General features: G+C 35.7%; 3 protein-coding genes across 3 annotated transcripts in view; all 3 read left to right on the top strand.

Annotated features, from left to right (window-relative positions):
• The first annotated feature begins 5,646 nt into the window (after positions 1 to 5,646).
• On the top strand, positions 5,647 to 8,046 carry LOC107738103 (T-cell-specific surface glycoprotein CD28-like). Its single transcript, XM_016549777.1, has 4 exons — positions 5,647 to 5,861; positions 6,357 to 6,701; positions 7,469 to 7,617; positions 7,806 to 8,046. The coding sequence occupies exons 1-4, from the start codon at positions 5,735 to 5,737 to the stop codon at positions 7,881 to 7,883; spliced, it is 699 nt and encodes a 232-aa protein (XP_016405263.1). The 5' UTR covers positions 5,647 to 5,734; the 3' UTR covers positions 7,884 to 8,046.
• Positions 8,047 to 10,129: 2,083 nt separating this feature from the next.
• Positions 10,130 to 13,449, top strand: LOC107738102 (uncharacterized). Its single transcript, XM_016549776.1, has 5 exons — positions 10,130 to 10,197; positions 10,949 to 11,278; positions 11,420 to 11,613; positions 12,815 to 12,862; positions 12,973 to 13,449. Exons 1-5 carry the CDS (start codon positions 10,143 to 10,145, stop codon positions 13,087 to 13,089), a joined length of 744 nt encoding a protein of 247 aa, XP_016405262.1. The 5' UTR covers positions 10,130 to 10,142; the 3' UTR covers positions 13,090 to 13,449.
• Positions 13,450 to 14,409: 960 nt separating this feature from the next.
• LOC107738112 (uncharacterized) overlaps positions 14,410 to 22,916 on the top strand; it is a 10,780-nt gene continuing 2,273 nt past the window's right edge. Inside the window, exons 1-3 of the mRNA XM_016549801.1 lie at positions 14,410 to 14,421; positions 14,498 to 15,026; positions 17,368 to 17,790. Of these exons, the coding sequence (XP_016405287.1) occupies positions 14,410 to 14,421; positions 14,498 to 15,026; positions 17,368 to 17,790 (964 nt within the window). The remainder of the gene's footprint in view (positions 14,422 to 14,497; positions 15,027 to 17,367; positions 17,791 to 22,916) is intronic.

Raw genomic sequence — 22,916 nt, 5'->3', positions numbered from 1 at the left:
AACAAGGATGTTGATCCAGGAACATGTTGTACTTGGTCAAATCACGCTCACCATAACCGGTAGGCCTAATGCTCCGTGACGCTCTTTTGTTGGTCTCTGTAATGCTGGTTGCAGTTCCTGTGCTAACTGTAATAATGTTGCACGGCAGTCTGTAATTACTTATAAGTGTTTTGTCATCAAAATGTAACACGTCTTCAGGGTGTCTTTCTCCAAGAGTCTTTCTACCACTAAACATCTCCGTTCTTCATTTTCAATTATTAATAAATGTAATAGGCTACCATTGTTGGACAGCGCAATTGTAAGCGGTTTTTCCGTTATAGCTTTCAAATAATTTTGAAGTTAGGACAGCTGTGGGGTTGTCCTAAAGTTTTTAGGATTTTTTGTTAAGTTAGGAGGTTTCTGTAATATCCCCTTCCTATCTATAGTTAAGATAAGATAACACACTTAGGAAATGCTGTTCTGTAGCCTAATAGCTTTTGTCCTAAATGTGGTCCTAACTGAAATGACCATGGTTACCAAACAGATAAGATAAGATTTTAAATTTAGGATCTTTCTGTAATACGCCCCCAAGCCTAACCACATCAAACAAGTGTGACTCATCAACACTATGTGAAACTGAGACCACTACAATCTCATCATGACCATATTTCTGTGGTCTACATCACTTTCTCTATTCTTAGTGAGGAGACTATATGTGGACTGTATTAAAAATGCTCTGCATTCAGTATAAAGAACAGACCAAATATTAAAAATTAATTAAAAAACGGAAAATGTTCAAAATATTAGTCTAAATCATACAAGAGCATAGTAGATGTAAACGAACTAAAAATAGATATTTATAAAATAAAAAAATAAAAAACTGCCATACAAAGTTAATTTCACAGGCTTGTGTGTTATAGCATTAAACCAAGCAACAGGTGCAAGAGTTTCCGTGTCTATTCTGCCATTTAGTGGTTATATCTGTTACTGCATGTGATTTTCAAAGCTAGTTTAAAGGGGTCCTATTATGCTTTTTCACTTTTTCAACTTTAGTTTGTCTGTAGTTGCTGATTGAGCATTAAAAAGACCTGCAAAGTTACAAAGCTCAAAGTCCACTTCAAAAGGAGATATTTTATTTAACAGAAATCACTTTTCAAAAACTACAACGAACGACTCGTTTGGACTACAACGCATATTTTCCGGGATTTGTGATATCACAAATATCGACGAATGGGACGAGACCTGGTTGAGCTGCACTAGAGAAGGCAACGAGTGTTATCACTATGTGGGAGACGTGTTAGTTTTCCCAAAGCAGACTAACTTAGAGTGGTTACAATCATCCAGGTTTAAATAGTGTTCAAATTGATTTGATTTTGATGCAATATTTACACTGAAGCTCGCAGGCGGCTGTGGTAAGGGGCATGACATTTCCCGACCAGGTGCCGAGTGCTGCCAATCACAACACACACTGTCCCAGCTAACCAATCACAGCACATTTCGTATTTCAGAAGGTGGGCCTTCATTTGATACAGGAACTATTCGAGCCGTTCATGCCAGACTGGGGAGAGAGGTGTTGTAATAATGTAAAATATGTGAAAAATAATGTGTTTTCGAACAACCTAGTATGAGAGCCTGTTCTAGTACACCCCCAAAACAAAATCAAGACTTTGTAAAAGAGCATAATAGGACCCCTTTAATGCAATTTTAAGTGTAGTCAGTATAAATATTTAATGAATGTATTAAGCAATTAAAGCACCAATCAGTGAATTTGACATTTTGAAGATATAGTATAAATAAAATACTACACAAACACACTAAAATTAGCATTCTTGATAATCAAAGCAACATTTAAAAGAAGAATTTGTAAGAATTTCCTACTTGGACATCATTTTCTATTTTTTAGAACAGGATGTACATTATTTATTAATGACTTATAGACTAGTAGAGAATGCAAGACTGCATTTAGAGGTAGAGAAGCCGTTGCTTACTCGTAAAAACAGTCAGCAGTTGCAGAATGTTACAGAATGCTGATGGTAAAATGTACTTGTTACTCTGAATGTAAAATGTAACCACAACACTGCCGGCAACACCTCTTCTTTCCTTTTGTTATCGTTCATTTCCTCTTATCACTGCAATGCTGCACTGCAAGGCAGTGTATTTGTGCGTGCCAGTGCCGAGAAGTTTCAATGCACAAAGTGAAGAAACAAATGAATAAATGTTATCTCATTATGTAAAAATCTGCAACAGGGAAAATTACTCATGTCCCAAATAACCTTTCAGCTTTTAAAAACCACAGGGAAATATCTAGTCTGTGTTTATTTTCTTTGTTTCTTCTTTTTATATAAAGTTTGATTGTGTTGGAATAATGTTCCTTGCATGGTAGTGTTACCAGTTTTCTTATTTTACTCATTGTTTTTATTAAGTTAAGTACAAAAGAAGATAACCATAAGGGAACACTTCATTTTTCTCCAGAGAAAAATGCATGCAAAGATCAACCATTTGAGTCCCCTGTCAAATGTTTGGCTGCTTTCCTCAGTCCTCCACAGTGTTAAATTGTGACGTAGGTAGGAAACAGCCCCCACCCCCTCACCCCGTGTGACCCGTGCATCTGTCTGTAAAAGCTCTGAAGTCATATTCCCCTGTTTTCACGTGCTCGGAGCAGCAGTGCAGAAATGCTTGAGCAGATGATCATAGCAATGGCTGTTCTCCTTACTCTCTTCTATGCTGAACTTACTGAATCCTCCTCAAGCTGCAGTCTCCACAAAGGTTTGAGATTTTCTGTTGCTTCTTAATTCAGTTGCGCAGTTGATTTATGTGGTGTGCAGCATATGAATCCTTGTGGATATTTATAACTGAGTGTCTCCAGAATATTTATTAAAGAGAAATGTTGTATAATTGAAATTAATATTACAAAAGTAGACTTTGCATTAAAGAAACAAGTCAACAGACAACAACAAAAAAGAGGGGGGAATAGCAGCGAAGAAAACAGCCAACTCCATGTGCAGTGCACCACATCCTCAATCTCTTAACTTTCTCTTTCAAAACAAAATGTGCATATATGCTTTTATCTTTCAGCCGAAATAAAAAGAGTGGATGAAAATGCAACAGCATTTGTGTCCTGTCCAGCACTTGCAGAGCATGAAAACCCATCTATCTCTCTATACAAGGGAGATACAAAACTGCACTCAACAAACCTGAGTGATGTGGACAGTAATCAGTCATGGCAGCGGTTTCAGGTGTACGTACAAAACTCCTCAGTCTCATTTAAGATTCTAAGGGCTGAAGCCAGTGACACAGGACTCTACAATTGCAAAATCGACACACAAATCAGGACATCTGCATCCCAGACTATATTGCTCATTAAAGGTAAAACAAGAAGTAATTCATTTTAATTCACATTTGAATGTGTTTAATTCCAGTTTATGATTTGATTAGTGAATAGGCATTGGTCTAATCCCATGCTTAAATAGTATAAACCAACCTATGATAGTCTGCTGCCAAACTGCAGACCAGCTGGACCTTGCCATTGTACCCTTGCAACCTTTTCACTTGATGAGTTAAACCAATACAGAATAATATTAAAACAGCACTTTTACAGTAGAATATTTTCTTTAGTATTGTTTACATTATTTCAGATGCTCTGCAGCCCATAGAATCAGCTGTCACTTGTCCCATTGATCAGACACTGCCACTTGCTGTTGGCTGTGGGGTCATCATTGCATATGATCTGTTCGTCACTGTCTTCGTCTGTTACCTCAAAGTGAGTATCCACATCTGCAACCACATGTTTACTCACACATGTAGTTCTTTGCAGAGACACAATGTCCTAAAATAAATCCATAACCAATTCGAAGTGTTTATATGTGGAATCACACACAATCGAGGTTTATATGTTGTTTCATGTGCTAAATTGCTGATATGGTGTTTTTATTTCAGTATAAACTCAAGAAGACAGAGCCACCTGAGAATCCCTACATAAACACAAGACCAAGAGGATTCCAACGACGCTGATGAGCTCAGCAGCATTTATCCAGCAAATATCAGCAGCGTAGCAACATTTGTACCTCCTATCAGCTGAGCAGTATACTGCCCAGAGAGTGTATTAAACAGATCTACTAATTGTTCTTGTATCTATTGCTGTTCAGTATATATGATAGATATTGTATAGTATATTTACACTGGGGGTCAAAGGTTTGGAATCATTAGGATTTTTTATGTTTTTGTTAGAAGTCTCTTATGCTCAACAAGTCTGCATTTATTTGATCAAAAATAAAGTGGAACAGTAATATTGTGACATATTATTACAAAAAAACTGTTTTTCGTTTGTATATATTTTAAAATGTAAATTATTCCTGTGAAGACAAAGCTAAATTTCAGCAGCCATTACTCCAGTGTCACATTATTAGCCTTCAGAAATCATCCGAAATATGCTAATTTGGTGCGGAAGAAACATGACTTATTAGTACGTTTTTATTAAGAAATTCATAATAAAGCAAGGATGCATTAAATTGCTCAAAAGTAACAGTAAAAAGATTTAATGTTAGATGTTTATTTAATGTTTCTCATGTTAGAAAAAATATTTTTCTTTTAAAATATTTTAACTGCTGGATACTTCACCCGTTTACAACATTTATAATATTAAGAAATGTTTCTTGAGCAGCAAGTTGCCATATTAGAATGATTTTGATCCCCAGTGGGTGTGTCTTTTCATTGAAACACTATGACGCTCTGACTTTAAAGGAAACCTGCTTTGTTTCATTTGTTGCAAACGTGTTTCATTCTGGCATTTATTCAGTGTGACTTGTGTAGGATTTGAAATCATGATTTAGAGAAAAATACAATTTATTTAATTAAAAAGTCAAGCTAATCAAGATCTTTTGTTGAATGCATGATCTGTTGTAGGCTACAACAACATTACAACAATCTCATCTCAGTTTTATCGTCTGTAACTACTGCATCTGTAATTACAGTATTGCCCTTAATTATGCAATAAAATGCAAATCTGAACCCCACTGTAAACTGTACAATATACTATTATAACAGTATAATTCGTTAGCAACACTGAGACAGGAAATTACAGGAAAAAAGAGGAGGGTGGTGGGTGGCAAGACGGTAAACACTGTTCTCCAAAATGTCATGCAGGAATGCAAATTTTAGTTTCACAGAAAAACATATATATGTACACAATAAATGCATTATAGCTATCAAAAGCTTTAATTGTAATATAAGTAAATAGTAGGAAAAAGCACCTAATATAAAGTGTGGCCCTAGAGAATGGAATTACATTTTCATACAATTAATACAATTCAGAATAAACTTAATAATATAATTTTATGTCTTTACTGAAGATTGCTCTTTTTCAGTTTCCAATATAATCCGATATGATGCAATAATGAACAAGTGATCAGTAGATATGTTGACCAATTGAAAAAAGAAAAAAAGAATTAATTGAACTAATTCCGAAAGTGCTGAATCTGATTTCAAGTGTATCTGATTTTAGTATTTTCCCCAAATTCAGACTAGTCAAATGATCTCTTGACCACTGGGCTTTATGATAGGCTGAGACTGAGAGTCAAACCACACCCTTAACCAAATTTTCCAGTTCCACTGCTATTGTACTGTTTTTGCTCGAGTCTCATTCTGCTCATTCGATTTTTTTCCCTTGATTACACATATTGTGCACATATATTACTTGCAAAATTTGAGCACTTTACGGGCATTTGCAGTCAGCTTGAGGTTTCCTGCTACGTTACTGATGTCACAAAGATGTTTCCAGAACTCACTCAAGTATAAAGAGACAGGGGGGATACCTCCACAGTTATTACATGACACAATGATTATCACACTTATTAGAATCTTGATATATATCCCGCTAGGATTGGGTAAGTACCAGCTGAGCTTCAAATGTGTGTTGCTTTTCAGGCACATAGATAGTCTAGATGGTAACAGCTTTACCCCTGTGTAGCAAGACTGCTTGACTACTAACGTATATTTTATTAATAATTACTCTTTTTTTATGAAGAATTTATCTATTATCTCTTGTTCTATGACTGTTAAGATGATTATTTTAATATGCAGCAAAACTGAAGTAAAGTGGGTCAAACTTTGACCTAAATGTAGCTACAACTTCCAACATCATCCGGATCCTCATTTTCAGACAGAATTCTTGGAATATTAGTCTATACGTGCATATTATATTAGTTTAATGTGAACCTTGAAGTACTTTTGTCATAACTGTCATAACATTCAGATGAAAACTTTAAACTTTTCTGTACTTAACATTTGTGGTGCAGTTAAACAATCACCCAAACAGAACGAAAAAATAGAAGGTAGTGAGTATTTGGGTTACATCTGATGATCTTTTGTTTTGTTTCCAGCTCTGCGTGTGTCTCAGCCTTATCTTGTGGTTGGGAAAGAGGGAGAAGTCCCTCTCCGCTGCTCCTTCAGTTCAAAGTTAAAGCCTGAGGAAATGCAGATATCTCTATACAAAGGTTTGCACGGCCGTGAGAGTCTCTGTAGCGCTTATGTCAACCTCTCTGAGCCCTACTTCACAACAGATGGCACAGTTAATTGCAGAGGGAATATTAGCTCTGGAAGAGTGGACATGATCATCGCTGGACTGCGAGGGAACGACACAGACATCTATCGCTGTGAGATCGAGATTCTCTTCCCACCTCCATATCTCAGAACGATTGGGAACGGCACTGTTGTTTACATACAAGGTAAGCGATAGCCTAGTCTTGTTTTCAGTCTCTTGCATGTGGTTTCCCCATAGTTTCATTTTTTTGTACAGTTGTTAATGTATAGATGATCTACAAACACTATTGTGCTTTTGTATTAATAGCTATTACTAATAACAATTATTGAAATAACAAACAAGCAATGCATTTGAGAAGATAGCCATAATGTAATCACTTAAATGAAATACTGTATGTCATCATACATTTTTTTATTTTATTCCAGTAACATTCTTTTAATGGCACATTTGAATATAGCGTTCACGACACTTAGCCGTAGTTCATTGTTAAAGCGCTAGAGGGAGCCAGATTATAAAACAGTGAACAAGGAAATGTTGTTGTCACCTGAGGTCAAGTGGGTGGAAATGGGGCCTCCCCGGCACATTCAACTTTACAGCACTTACTGCTCTACATTTTGATATTACCAGTGGAAACTTTGACTTTACACGAGAATGATGTTTTTCTTTGAAAATGTTGATTTCTTTATGACGCAAGTGTGCTAACGTAAGTGCTTAAAAAGACAAAAGAACTGGAAAAAACAATCATCAAAGATGAGAAGGTTAGCCGTTAAAGACCGCCAGCTTCCTGTTGTCAAAAAGGTGGAGGCCTCATCCACTAAATTTTGATCGTTGTTAAAAATGAAAATGACGAAATAGCCCAAGTTTTCAGTGAAAGTAATACTGGGTGGGCGTAGCGTAGGGTGCAATGAGAGCAACTTTAGTAATAACTAAATCTTCTATCTTCTTTTATAGAAACTCCAAACTGCCCCACTGCATCCACCCAGAGCCAGATTCAGAGCCAGAGCCAGACTTCAGAGCGGGAAGCTGTCAAAAATGATGTAGACCCACTTCCTCTGCTATATGCCATCCTAATCATCACTTCCTGCAGTTTAATTCTACAGGTGAGAAACATGTCTATTCTAATGATTTTCCTTAACAGATTGCCCCGCTGAAAAGATTAGCATGGCGGGTCATGTTGAGATTTGTGTCGACAAGCTGTACTGAATTTCTGAATAGATTTACTCAAGTTTAGACTTTGACAATAATGTGAACAAATGTCACTCAGATGTCACTCATCTCTATTACACAGATGATCGCCTGCAAATGGAGGGCCTCTACAGCCACGGCACCTATGCTTTCACAAAAAGAGAGCTATATGAAATTCTAAGGGGGTAATATCTCCGTTTGCATGTACTCACATGTCATTTTCTCCTGCATGTATTTTCATGTAATTTTAACCTGCATGTATTGACATGTACTCACTGTATTATTCAATTACATGTACTCACATGAATTCTCACTTGCATGTATTCACATGTATTTACACAACATTTGACCACTGTCTTTGGTCAATATTTTATTAGAATGAAATAAACATATTTACATTTAACCCTTGTGCTGTACTGAAAATCCTGTCACGAGCCTGCCCATCCAGTCCTGATTGACCCATTGCGGTACTACATAGAGGGAGAAACTCAAAAACTTCTGCTTATATGGGTTCATAATGATGATTGAAAGGACTGAATGATTATAGGCTCCTCCCGAACATACGTTTGGAACTTTATTTACCTCATTTTAAAAATTGCTTGTAAATTTCCCATTATGCTTTATCACCACCAAATATTGGATTCAATCTTTTTGTTAACTTGTTTTCATACAGTTAGCACAGGTTTTCTTGGAGGTTTTCTGAACGATCGCAGGCTTGATCTAAGCTTATGCACCTCAGTTTTTGAGTGAACATTGCCAGAATTATCTACAAATAATGCTTTCTTTTTTTCAGTCAAAAAATGGAAGTGGTAATGGAGGTATAATCCTCAAGTCACTTTATGACATGATATGACCCTTATAGAAAAAGACTAGATACTGTATTAAAAGCAAAAGATGCTTCGACCAAATGTTAGCTAATGGGTATGAACATGCAACTAGGTTAGACTTGTAAGTCTTTTTCCCCCTTTTTCTATTTGTTTGTTATCTGTATTGGGAAAAAAAAGATCTGAGATTATTTAAATTGGATTAATTTTTTACATCACAAAAACCTGCAATGACCCTCCTCGAGTACCAAAGTGAGTCATATGATGGAGTCAATTAATGCAACAGATCGTAATGACTTTTTATCAATAAAAACAAGTCAAACTTGTGTCATCCATCAGTATCAATCTTTCTTATCACCAAGACATGAAGAAGAAAAAAGTGACAAAGTCATCACAAATGTTTTTGTTTTGAGAACCTCAGCTATCCATCACAAAAACAGGACATGATACTACCTGATAACTTGCTGTGCTTTCATATTTGTGATGCTTCAACAGGATGTGGAACCGAAAAGAGCCTGGTTTACAATGTATACGTCTGAATCACAAACAACTGTGGCCACAACTAGGACAGGTTAACTTCAACTTCAACTTTAATCAGCACTCCTTAATTTATTTGCCTAATTGGTAGTGAAGAAAATTAAAAATGTATATGTGTCCCTGGACCACAAAACCAGTCATAAGGGTCAATTTATGAATAAATAAGCTTTCCATTGATGTATGGTTTGTTAGGATAGAACAATATTTGGCCGAGATACAACTATTTGAAAATCTGGAACCTGAGGCTGCAAAATATCAAAATATTGAGAAAATCACCTTTAAAGTTGTCCAAATGAAGTTCTTAGCACTGCATATTACTAATCATTAAGTTTTAATATATTTACAGTAGGAAATTTACCAAATATCTTCATGGAACATGATCTTTACTTAATATCCTAATGATTTTTGGCATAAAAGAAAAATCAATAATTTTGACCCATACAATGTATTTTTGGCTATTACTACAAATATACCCCAGCGACTTAAGACTGGTTTTGTGCTCCAGGGTCACATATGTAAATCATGTGTTTATATGCTGGCTAATGTAAAACCACCGTTACCCACAATTCTACATAGCTGAACATTTGATCATAACTATTGTGAACAAAATGAGAATACTGTATGACTTTTTTATTCTTACGAAACTAAACTGCATATGAAAGTAAGTGGATCAGAATTACTTTATTGCTCATTAAGTAGGATATGGGTTTTTCCTAACATGGCTGTACATCAAACATTTTCCTTTCAACAACTTAATATTACAAGAAAGCTGCCCACTCACTTCCTCACCGTCAGACGCGTGCCTCAGCTGGGACACCTTAAGAAAAGAGGTCAAAACTCAAATTGTATCACAAATTATGATTCACTTCACAATAATGAATTGTTTAATTGTTTAGTGTGTTAAATGTTGCTGTCTTCTCTTAATCAATTTCTCACATCATACTGAGCAACAAATATGATGTCTGTGGGTGATATTCATCGTCCAACCCACATACTTCCTGTGTTTTCTCACTCCAGCAAAAACAAACTGAAGAGCTTCGGCCAGCATCACACTGTCAAACTGACGAGGATATGTTAACATGCCTGACAGGTTCACTCTGCTTACTTTCAGCTTTTGTTTCATACTTCACAATGGTAAGAGGCTAACCTTTTTAATGCTGTTGTCAGTTACTGGTCTGTGTACATTCACACCAAACATGCCGATTAAAACAGATGACACTAATTTAGACCAGCTTAAATTCCTAGATGGTCTGGTCTTGGCACCGGTTTTAGATTGGCAATACTGGTTTCTTACTGGCACAGTAAATTACACTGGTAACTAGTAGTAAGTTGGTTTTAACTGGTCATTTTTATGGTAAATTTAGCTTGACATGTTTAAGTCAGCAGTAAAAATCAGTGTATTAAAATAAAACACTGCATTAATCAGAATTATATAAATGTCCTGATTGCCAAAACCAGATTAAACAAATATTCTGGTTTGCGGAGACAGTTGTCATATGCCTATATTCACTTTGAGTCCTGTAAAGTATCGTGAATATAACTGAATATTCATTTATTTACATTGTTGTGTACAATTTTCATGACGTGAATGAGAATAAGCTGATTAAATTACTGTTCAAAAGTACTAAATGCATCATAATAAATAGCAAGAAAGAACAGAATATCAGGAAAATAATGTGCATGTCTTATGCTTATTTAGAATAATCTAACTGTACATTTCAGGAATATGTATATATTCAGGAAGATTCATATATCTGGTATTTTCAAAAGAAAGACTTAAACAATTGTGTGCATATAAACATGGTCAACGTCAAACTGTAAAATTGAAATATAAAACATTTGATCTATAAATGAACTAAACTGATTTTCTTCTTTGTCACCTCAGTTTGTAGTTGGAACGTGAGTGAACCTCTCAACCACACATTCAATGACGACAACTCGGTCAGTGTCACATGCATGTTTAATGGAGAGGAAAAGTTTGAATTGGAAGCTAAGTTGAAAATGAATGATAAATATGTTTGTGAGGTTTATAACAAAAGCCAAGAACAGGACACGTATAAACATGACTGTACATGGCAGCATAAGGACAACAAATTCACGTTCACCTTAATGAAACCCGAGGGCTTACACAAAAATACATTTTCCTGTGAGATATCCAAAATTAAACCATTTCCAGTCATAACTAAAGAAGGATCAAAAACGAAGCTTTTCCGAGGTAAGTTCACCCAGTGTAAACAACACAGTACATCAGTTTTATATAGCCAGAAATGCATGCAAGGAATGTGGAATATTTCAGATTTAGTTCGAAATTTGCTTTTTAAAAAAATCAATAACCTTTATACAATTTTTTTTAAAGGTTGCAATAAGTCTTTGGCTCCACCGAAGAACAGTTGTCCATTCACTAACCAAACAAATAACCAGGATCACAGACCTGTAGAAAGTCACGCACTTGAAGAAATGTATACCCTATTAATCTGTGGTCTGATAATAGTGGTGGTAATGCTGTCTGTCTACAGCGTTATTCTTACGGCAGTCTACATAAGATTGAGGGTAAAACTTATTTACTAACTTTTTATTTTATGTTTGTGTTGTTTTATACTGTCTAGACGGAGAGGCTGTGCTATATTGTGAGTATACTGCAGTCACAGTGCTGTTATTATGCACAACGGATTGACTATATTCACACTACAGCATTGCCTCAAGGACCTTACTGCTTTTATAAAACAATCACCACTTAATAAATAATAACTTAATGCTGTTTTGCGCTTTCCATGCTGTTTTCCACCCTGTCTTTTATGTGCAAGCACTACTTCTTAGCATTAGCATCTGCTGTTTATTGGGGGTTTAATAAAATTGTCAGCTTTACTTAGTATCTTTGAAAACATTTTGTAAGGAATAGTTAACCCCAAAATGAAAAATTTCACCCTCAGGCCATTCAAGATGTAAATGAGTTTGTTTCTTCATCAGAACAGATTTGGAGAAATTTAGCATAATAGCACATGCTCACCAATGGATCCTCTGCAGTGAATGGGTGCCGTCAGAGTGAGAGTCCAAACAGCTGATAAAAACATCACAAGTAATCAACATGACTCCAGTCCCTCAGTTAATGTCTTGTGAAGTGAGAAGCTGTGTTTGAAAAACAAAAACAAAAAACAAATCCATCATTTTTAACTTCAAACAGTTGCTTTCAGCTAAAGTAGTCCTCTATCCATAGTATTGCTTGCCCTAGTTCACTCAATCAGGAGAGAAATATGCACAGATCAAGCACTGCAAAGTTATTATGGATTATTTTGGCCAGTAGAAAGTGTTTAAAGTTAAACACCTCAATGATGGATTTGTTTCTTACAAACACACAGCTTCATAAAAAATTAATTGATGGACTGAAGTCGTGTGGATTACTTATGGGTTATTGTGACATTTCTATCAGCTGTTTCTGATGGCACCCATTCACTGCAGAGGATCAATTGGCGAACAAACGATGTAATGCTAAATTTCTCCAAATCTGTTCTGATGAAAAAACAAACTCATCTACAATTTGGCTGGGCTGAGGTTGAGTACATTTTCAGCTAATTTTCTTTTGAACCTTTTTTTTTTAATTCTATAAGTATAGATAAAGCTGAATGGAATCACAGTGTAATATAGGCATCAAATATGTTTGATTATTCTAAGTCTAATACAATTACATTGATATCCTGCAGTTGAGCTGATATGCATGTATTATATATTGTGCTGTATTTGTCTTCCTCTCCAGGCCACAAAGCCTGAGTCTTCTGACACACTGACCTATGTCCCAATGCAGGTAAGTTCTTTCCTCTGTTGTGCCAACACTGTATTTGTGCCAGTAATGCAATATGCCTGTGGCCGTCTGGTACACCAGTACTTCAAATACAAATGATTTTACTGTTTCAGAGGAATGTAAACCGGCGTGATCTAGACAACACCGAATATGTGGACATGCGTGAAGTGCAGAAACGGGGAGGATCCCACAGAGATATGAACCACAACTCTCATCTTGCTATTGCCTGAGCCCATTTCTGGCATAAGTGAGCTCATGCTTTAACTGCTCTAGGACTTACTGCTGGATGAATTTGACTTAGGCTACACTAAAGAATATCACAGGACAAAACTATTGCCTTTCTACCAAACAAAACAGACTTTCCTGAATGCCTGAATCTACAAATTGTGGCTGCACTGCATACATTACGCAGTCTTGATGTTCTCTGTGTCAGATGGTTTCATCTGGTGGCTTGTACAACCTAATGCTGAATTGTAGCTATGCCAAGCTAAATGTATATGAAGTATCTAGCTTGGGCATTTTTTAATTATTATTTTGATCCCATGGACCAATAATCAATGATAATATGAGTTTTGTTTAGTGCTTTTTTCCCCCCAAAAAATTATAACATTTTTTTCTAACAATAAATATATAAAACAGAGACTATATTGAATGATTATTTAAATTTGCTGATTATATGGTGAAGTAAATAAAGAAAAACAAAGTAAGATAAGATCTCATAAATGTGGTATGTAGATGTGAATGGCTTGGTCATATTATCGATTTAGGAAGGAAATTATTAACAACCAGTGACCACCAGTGTGATCAACACAGTATCATAAAAACTACCGACAAATGCACGCAAGGTCATAATATGAGCATGTCTGGTCATAATTCTTGATATTGAGAGATAGGGCCTACATCCCTCTAAAAATATGTTCAATATAATGTCAACAAATATCACATTACACTTACAAACTAACAGTCTTTTATACCAGCTTAGTTAGAAAACGTCTTCAAAGACTAATTCAAAATTAAGAATCTTTTGATGATGTACAACTAAATTTTGAAGGCACCAGCAAACTTTTCACACTCTGTGGAACAAACTCAGCCCAAAGACAACAACATATAGACCTACGCTTTCGCATCTCTCACATGTGCATAATTTCCACATCATGCAGAAGCTGTGACATAAACCAAGCAGGTTTGACTTGTCACAGATTTAAAATATTCAACCTCAAACCACATCCACTCTATTCATGTAAACATGTATATTTTCCATCTGATAGTGATATTTTGCTTTGTTTTTGAGAACTTAGGTTGCATTATACATTTTTTTGACAAAAGAAAACTTTGAAAACTTCTGTTTCTGCCTCCTTATTCTTCTGAATCCAATTGTGCAGATCTTTCCCTGGAGATTTACATGCACACAAACTTGCCATCCTAAAATCAACAACACACTGTAATGTTTTTATTCAAGCAGCATACTGTATGCTTCCTACAGAGGGTTAACGCTCCCGCTGAACCGGATGTGATTCTTTCTCCGTTTCACTGTTGTCGTTGCACGGCCAATGGCGGACGGTGCCTGAGCATTTATCTGAAAAACGTACGCTTCGCTCAAATATACTTGAATATCGATCGGCCATTTAAAGCTTTTAGATCGCACGTGTGTTTTGGCCCATCAGCATGGATGTGAATTTGACCATCTCTCTGATGCGGGGCCAGATGGGCGCTGTTATTGAGAAAGCCGTGAACGTCGCAGTGGAGACCGTGTTAGGAGAAATGATCCGGGTGGTCGGGCTCAAATTTGAGGATATCAAACGGGAGATGACAGCTAAAGAGAAGGAGAATGAGAACATCAAGAGGATGTTGGAGACGTCCCGCTGTCAGATGAAAACTATGCGCAAGTACATCAGCGTCCTGTCTGCTAAAGAGCCCAACCACAGACTGTATCAGGGAGATGGAGACATGGCAACAACATCCACAGGGATGCACTGCAGAAGAGGGCCGATGAGCAATCCCCCAAACCCCTGTCCCAGACCTAGAGTCTCCGAGCCAGCCCCTGTAACGTTAGCTGGACCCTCATGGGTGAGACAGCAGATGCACATGTCCAAAGAAACATTAAGAAGTGAGAATCACATTCCTGAGGTCAATATTGAAGAGACCCATGGATCAACAGTTCATAAAGGTATGAAACGCCTCCTTTATAGACAGGTAAATGGGTAATGCGTGTTATTCAGCACTTTTCCATATTCCCATCATGTATGTCTTAATTAAAATATGACATTAGGTAGCAATTCTTTTGCCACAATATCACAACCAAGTGAACATAAGACTTTTTAAAGGGTCATGAAACCCCCCGTTTCAGCACTGGTTAGTTCTCACCACAGTTTAAAAAAAAAAAAAGCTAAAAAAGTGGGCGTGGTGCTCAGTGGAGCGGAGGAGGGGGAAGAGGGGAGACACAACACACAGCTTCGAGTTCAGACGGTTTCATTTCGCTCCCATCGAGTTAAAAACACAAATAAATGTACAGCCATTTGCCCTCTGCATCGAAAACATTTATATGAACGCGCTGTGGCACCTCTGAGAACATTTAAGGCTTATTCTGTGGCGTTTATATAAGCCTTTTGACGGGTTGTGTCACAGAGCTGTAAAAACGGTTATGCTCACCAAGTGAATGAATCGCGTTTGTGCCGAACTCTTATTACAAAGTAAAAACAAACACTCTTCTTCGACCCATGAACGTTTCTCTCAGTTAATGTGCAGCGATGTCATCTCACAGTCTGAAACGTCTGTGTTTGTTGTGAATAATTAAGCGAAGCATCTTCTCATAGGATAAGAACACGCAGTCTCATGAATAATTTAATAGACACTGAAGCGTCATCGATGTACTATAGTCCATTTCCACGTCACAAATTGTGACGTCAACACAATGTAGATTTTAAACCCGGAATTTAATTCATTTGTTTTGAGATCGTCTTGCCATGTTTGCCACTAGGATAAAAACATATTACTTAAGAAAGATTACAGATATTATTTTTCGTTATGGTCTTTATATTGTTTTATTTAGTAGCCAATTTCCTCCTCAGCTTTCATTTCCATCCTGTTGTCATTCAGCAGGATGTGACAATTTTTGTTGGAGACAACAGTACACTCTAAAAAATGCTGGGTTAAATACAACCCAGTGCTGGGTAAAATAGGGACAAACCCAGCAATTGGGTTGTTTTGTCCCAGCGGTTGGGTTACTACCCAGAAGGTTGGGTTAAACAAACAACCCAATTGCTGGGTTTGTCCCTATTTTACCCAGCACTGGGTTGTATTTAACCCAGCATTTTTTAGAGTGTACAAACATCTCTAGCTAGGTATTAGCATTAACACTTGATTAGATGTCTTTAAATATGCTTTGTTGTATTAGTTGGTTTGTCTCACTCTTTAAATATTTAATTATATTTAAATAAATTACATAAATTGTTGATATGATTGTCAAAATTTAAAAAGACGCAAAAACGCAGTGTCATGTAAGCTAACTGTCAATGCTTCACTGAGCAGTGGCTAACTTTAGCTCTTTTTTTCCCATCCTGTTAAGTTCCATCCTGTTATTGTTCTTGCTGTTGTGTAAATAATCATATTATAATTTTCTAAACTATGGACTACACTTTTATACACTTCAATTTTTGTAGTAATGCCTACTTACAGTATAACATGCATACTAATTTCTAAGAGCTGCATAACAGGACTGACCAAACAATTCCATTGTCAGTAATGATACAAGCAAATACCACAAGACATATATCACAGACACTTTTAAGGAAACATGTACAAATAACCACATGAGCACTAAAAGGCTCTATACATGAAGCAAACCCTTTTATAAACTACACTTTTGATTTGTATTATAAATAGATCCTTTTTAAAAATCCTTTTTAAGAAGTTACAACGCTAAAAATGTGCTGCGTAACAGGAATGACTAAAACATTCCATTATTAGTAATTGCAGCAATAGACGAATATATGTTAATTGCTGATCATATATTCTTAGAACTAGTGGTAGGCCAATATGATATCTAAAGCAGAGTTGTCTTATGATGGCACATATCATATGCACAGCATTAATACATTTATATAAACACTTATTTTCAAGTGTCATGACAATTTCTGTTAAATTGTCAAGCAGGACGGTAGATAGTTTTAAAGGGAGACAAACAAACTGTTCCTACAAAACCTGTTCCTACAAAGCATAAATTATGCATAATTACATGCAAGTAACCCTAAGCCAAACCGTAATCATATAGTAAGCAAATGTAGTTAATTAATATTACTCAGTACTTAAATGTATAATTACATTGTAACAAGGACACCTAAAAAATAAAGTGTAACACTGTAAAAAGGACAGCTTAAAATAAAGTGTAACCCCAATTTTCTGCTAATACTAATTAATGCTTATTAAACTTTGTACTGCACCAGAAATAATGTCATTTTCCTAATGTTTTCCCTAAACTCAACAGAAAGTGACTTTTGTTGTTTCCGTAGTTGAGAACTCAAGCTCTCATCTGGTGGACAGTCAGGCGCTTCTGTCTGAGACCATTGATCCAATCTGGGGTCAGGACCCTCTCGCCTCTGCAGACATGCTGGACAGCAGCGTCCTCTCTGCACCCATGATGGCAGATGAAAGTGTGTCATCCCAAATGACAAGCACATTGACCTTTGGAGCACCATCACTTAAAATCAAACAGGAAGAGGCAGAGGTTGAAATAGTTTGTGTAAAAGATGAACCCGCAGAAGCTGGAAGCATACATACATTTGAATATTCCAACGCTGAACTTCACCAGCCAGCGGAAGAACCAGAGCTCGGGGTCTCACTAGATCTGCCCGCATCATTTCAAGCTCTTCAGAGTCCAAGCACTTCAGCAGACCTTGCAATCCCAGCATTCATCAGTGTGGACCCAACTACCTGTAAGAATAAAATTTTACATTTCTGCACTGCTTTATTTTGGAAATATTATGAACATGTACTGTAGATAGTAATGTCTTTTCTCAGGCTATTAAATCCATTATATTACAATTATGTCACCAAAACATACATAGGTGTACAAACTTTTTTTTAAGCATAAAAACTTCACACTTCAAAAAGAATAAATCTGTATTTTTATTTTAAAATACTTAGACAAGGGAATAAGAATAACAGTATGAAGGTTTTATAAAACTGATTTTAACAAACCGGTTTGTGTTAAAGCAAGATGATTACATTGTAGCAGCTGCTTTGTTAAACAGCTTGCTTTTCAAAATCCTTAGATTAAAGGAAAATAAGTTTTGATCTGAGTTTCTCAAACTAGTGTAGCTGTGCAATTAAACAATCAAATTTTGCAAGTATACAAAATTTGTGTAAACATGTACAAAACAACAAAATGTACACTAGGACGCCGCAAAGGGTCTGTTTACATGAAGCAAACCCCACTTACAGGAATTACGTCAGTATTGAAAAACCAAAAGCACATCCACCTAGAAAAAAGATTTCCACCTCAGAAAAGGAAGGGTTAGACAATGTGCTAATTCATTTAGTTTTACATTTTGTTTGTATTAATGTTTTCAAAAATAAGATTGTAAAGTTTTTCACTAGCAGTTCTCTAAAAGCAGTTCACTAAAAAAAAGAAAAGAAGAAATTTACTCACCTCATGTTGTTGAAAACCTGTATGAATGTTTCTTTATGACACAAATATCATAAAATAATACCGGAGATCTGTTCAACAACATTTTCTGAGAAAAATGTGTTTGCCACTTCTGTTTATCCAAGAGGTAAGCTAGGGGTAACCTGAGAGTGTGGTTAGAGGCAGATTTCTGTTTTGACACAGACCTCTTTTCACATAGTATTTGAGACTGAACTGAGGTCCGTGAACACTAACAGCAGTTGTTTACCACTGTAGAAAGAATTGATGGCACCAGAAATGGAAAGCATGGTTATCTTCTCACTGGCACTCATGGTTTGTCACCTTGGTTTTACTATCAAAGCTTGCCATGGATGCGAAGAGTGCAAGTCACTTTCTGAAGGCAGTTTCTACAGAGACAAGCATCAATGAGAAATTCATGAACTTTTTTTTGATCAACATTTCAAAGCTCAATACTCAGTTTAGGGTCTGAATAATTTCAAGTACTGCAGTGACACTGATGCTGTAGCAAGTCGTTTTTACACTGAACTTCAACCCTGTAACAATTGATCCTGAAACATTTCTAAATGTAATTCAGAATTATGGTCATTACAGGGTTGAAAAAGACAAAATATCTACATTTTTGTAAAATAGTACTGTCGTTACTTACAAAAGCGTCATATGAAATTACATCAATAAATGTAATTCAACTTGCACATATGATGAATTCATACATATGATCAAGTGATGCTGAGTTTTGAAAGCATCTGTTCTTTTGGAATATGGAGAAGCTGAGCAAGTCTTCATATTGGATTCCTTTTTCAGACACAGTAATGGAAAAAACAGCTGCTGAAAAACAGAGAGAGTACAGGGCGAGAAGGGATGCTGATCCGGCACGCAGGGAAAAGTACCTCACGAGTGAGCGAGAGAGGTGGAAAAGAGATGTTGAGACAGGGAAAAAGAAGAGAATTGGTGACCTGTGTGAGAAGGCTCAGAGATGGAGGCGCAAGCAGTGGAGAGAGGCCAAAGAACGACAGAAGAGGAGGTTTTTCAAATTAATTGCTACCCCTCCAGACAATCCCGAACCCAGTCTGATGGTGTTGCTGCAACCCTGAAGAGGATGACAGACAGACTGTTAAGTCAGGGTCAGGACATCCCAGGTGCATGGAAACTCATCAGGGCCCTTATCGAGGCCGAATAGCCTTAAAAGTGAGGTGGTCGACAAAGCACTTGAGTTCATCAACATTGAGGCTCCACCAGATGACTTGTGACCAAGTCAATGAGCTGAACAATATTTCAGTAGTAACTGAAAGAGAGAGGGCTGGCTGAGATTGATTTCAATTCACAAAATTTTGTGGGTCATTCATAATGAATATGTTATATGTTAAATACTCTGTATTTTTTGTATTGTACTATTAGTTACTATGTAAATTAGTTGTTAATATTTAAATGAATGGATGAATGATTGAATCAATTAATGTATATTTCACCAACAGTAGTCACTTCATCCCTGTTATCGTATTCAACCCTGTTACTTTTTTTCCATCACTGTGTTTTTGTAATATTCTGTGTATTTAGTTTACTGTATCTGAGGTTATCAGTAAATTACAATATGTTATGCCTGGCTTTACTGAATATTTCTTTAGGATACTGAATCACGAGTTGAACTGAAACATTTTTAAAATAATTATAAAATATATAACATTAAATAAATGTAACTTTAGCCTGAGGTGGGAAAATATTCCTTAGATCAGCAAAAACATTTTCATGAAATAATGAGCATTCAAACAATCATAAAAATAAGTTGCATCATTAAATTTAAACTTTTTACAACACAGGCTGAAAACCTTTTTGAACACAGTGAGATTTGTGATCCTTTGTTTCGAATGAATGTTCATGTTTGATTTTCATAAAATACACATTTTGTAAGAATTAAAAATAATGATTGTATTTGAAGAAACCAACACATTTTTCCCACTACATGGCTGTTCATGATTTTTACACGTCGCAAGCCATTCCATGATGGGGATCACAAGAGAAATGCATCAACAAAAACAGGTGAGTCTAGCTGCTTTACTTAAACTTTAAAGGCCACTCTGAGATTACTGCATTCACAGTCATGGTTTTAAAACAATTCCTTTCTTTGCATTGTTTCATTTCCAAAGTAAATCTCTGTACATTTTAAACATTTCGGAGAGAACTGTGTTTTTAATTTCACATTAATATACTGTTTCAAGGTATAATGATATAGGTTTGGGAAAATGGTAAAGGTAACAGGGTTGACCGTTACACAGTTGAGTTAGACAGGTAAAGATCATGACACTAGAGCCTTATTAGAAGAATTAAATGTGGAGCGTTACATTACACAAATACTCAGTTTTCAATCATCAGTTGTTTACTGTACAAAATGATAACAGGGTTGAAATAATTATGTCCCTACTGAGACATGTCCTTGCAGAGTTTACTTAATGAACAGGTGATGTTGCAATATAGACAGAATTCTATGATCTTAAGCACATTTAAATAAAATAAAGAGTTATGATGGCAACAGGGTTGAAATACCTGGGGACACAACTTCAACCTAATTTTAATAATACATTAAGAAAAAGGGCATGTTTCTAGCTTGTATTTATTTTTGTTTCAAATGAACGCGTGTAATTTCTAAGCTGGGGGGAAATTAACTAAAATTTGTTGTTTTCTTTGTTTACAAAAAATGCCTTTATTAATGCATAGTGAAAGTATTCTTTGTTAAAGTCATTATTTACACAGAAAAAAAAGTAAATATTTATTTTCTCTTTTTTTTTTTTTTTGTTTAAGTTGGAAATAGCTTCTTACCAGAAATCTAACAACAGACAATGATATTTCTATATGTTTGTTTCATGCTTTTTTAAAATATATTAGTTAACAAACTTGAAGTTTTAATGTTTGTACATTTGTTTTTACAGCTATGTCGGACGCAAGTCCAGGGAGTTTTGAAAATAATCAATGTACAGGTAAGTTTAATAATTTTATCAGAGCCAATTAAACTCATATATTTTTTAATAATTACCATTTTACAAATGGCAGTTTCCAGCTAAATCACCTGTGGTATTGCAGCTATAGAGAGGGCTATTTTTGAGTCACAGGGAGAAATGGACTGGAAAATCAATCACCTGACTGCACTGGTTCAGTGTCTTGTGGGGAACAAGCACTTTGTGCCTCTACTGCAGATGGAGGATGAGGAAGAGGATTGTGTCTTTCCTCTGATGTCTATGGAGGATCTTGACTGCTTGGAGCAAAGACTTCTGGATAGAGGGACAATGCAAAAATTTGTAAGATTCGTTGTTATGCAACTCAAGAAGTGACCAAAATGACTGAATTCTTATTCATAATCTATATTTAATTTCTGTTTTAGGTGAACAGATTGTCTGTTAGTGGAGGTCAAACTATGAAAAAGACCATATGGAGAATTTGCACCAAAATGTTTTCTTCTAATGTGGCTAAACAGCTCAACTGGTGTGGACGGGGAGACAAGCGAGGCATAAGAAAAACAAATATCGGAGCACTAATAATAGGTATGTCCAAAGTTAATGAAATACTTTTATGGATAAAAGTATGATTGTGATATTATAGTGAAACATGTTTTGTTTGTTGTAATTACATATCTCACTCAAATCACATGTGTATATGTTTTAATTTAAAAATATTTAGGGAATTTGCTATAAAATTTGTTCCACTTGTGCTCATAAAAGTTTTACAATTGCGCGCATATGCATAGTCAGGCCTGTCTGTTCTAGTTCAGTAATGCTATGTTCAGTAATAAATGAAAGTCAATGGTTGTTTTTTTTCTTGGTAAACTAGTAATTTTATCTTTTCAACACACAGCTGCAGCTATGAGGAACAGTGTCCTTCTGAGTCCCACAGAAGCAGAGGCAGAAAAGTGTATCAAAGATTACCTGCGTTTGGCTCCAGGGAGGACATCCTCCTAAACTGATGTAAAAATGTTGGTTTTGTTTTATACATTTTATGCTTGTACAAAGAATGACTGTATTACATACTGTTAAATAAATAATTTAATAATTACTTGACCTGTTGTTCAGAACTCGAAATGATTTAGAGTAGTTGGGATTAGGGTTATTAACATGTCCATGGTCAGTGTTAGTTTTTTTTTTTTTTATCAATTTTAAGAAAACAAATATTTTAAGAAAGTTGATTTAAAAAAACAACAACAACCATTTTATTTATTTTGTTTTAACTATTGTTAAACTGTCTGTATCTGAATTAATCAGTAAATTCCAGTAGTTTTTCCTCTTGGCATTATTGTATATTTTTATAGAATACAAAATCATGTGTTGTTGAACTGTAAAAAGAATTTATTTTCAATGGACAACATAAAATCACTGTTGGCCTGAGGTGGAAAAAGCAATTAACATTATCATAAACAACAAACAACAACAT

This window comes from Sinocyclocheilus rhinocerous, unplaced genomic scaffold (assembly GCF_001515625.1).
Source record: "Sinocyclocheilus rhinocerous isolate Xijiao unplaced genomic scaffold, SAMN03320098_v1.1 scaffold1365, whole genome shotgun sequence".
In the NCBI taxonomy this organism is placed as follows: Eukaryota; Metazoa; Chordata; class Actinopteri; order Cypriniformes; family Cyprinidae; genus Sinocyclocheilus; species Sinocyclocheilus rhinocerous.
Note: the sequence above shows the minus strand (reverse complement) of the source record. Positions and strands in the feature narration are given on the sequence as shown.

Coding starts and splice junctions, on each gene's coding strand:
- LOC107738103 (XM_016549777.1), top strand. CDS start 5,735: ATGTCACAAAGATGTTTCCAGAACTCACTCAAGTATAAAGAGACAGGG. Junction 6,702..7,468: donor CACTGTTGTTTACATACAAG/GTAAGCGATAGC, acceptor CTTCTTTTATAG/AAACTCCAAACTGCCCCACT. Junction 7,618..7,805: donor CCTGCAGTTTAATTCTACAG/GTGAGAAACATG, acceptor TCTATTACACAG/ATGATCGCCTGCAAATGGAG.
- LOC107738102 (XM_016549776.1), top strand. CDS start 10,143: ATGCCTGACAGGTTCACTCTGCTTACTTTCAGCTTTTGTTTCATACTT. Junction 11,279..11,419: donor AAAAACGAAGCTTTTCCGAG/GTAAGTTCACCC, acceptor TTTTTTTTAAAG/GTTGCAATAAGTCTTTGGCT. Junction 11,614..12,814: donor CAGTCTACATAAGATTGAGG/GTAAAACTTATT, acceptor CTTCCTCTCCAG/GCCACAAAGCCTGAGTCTTC.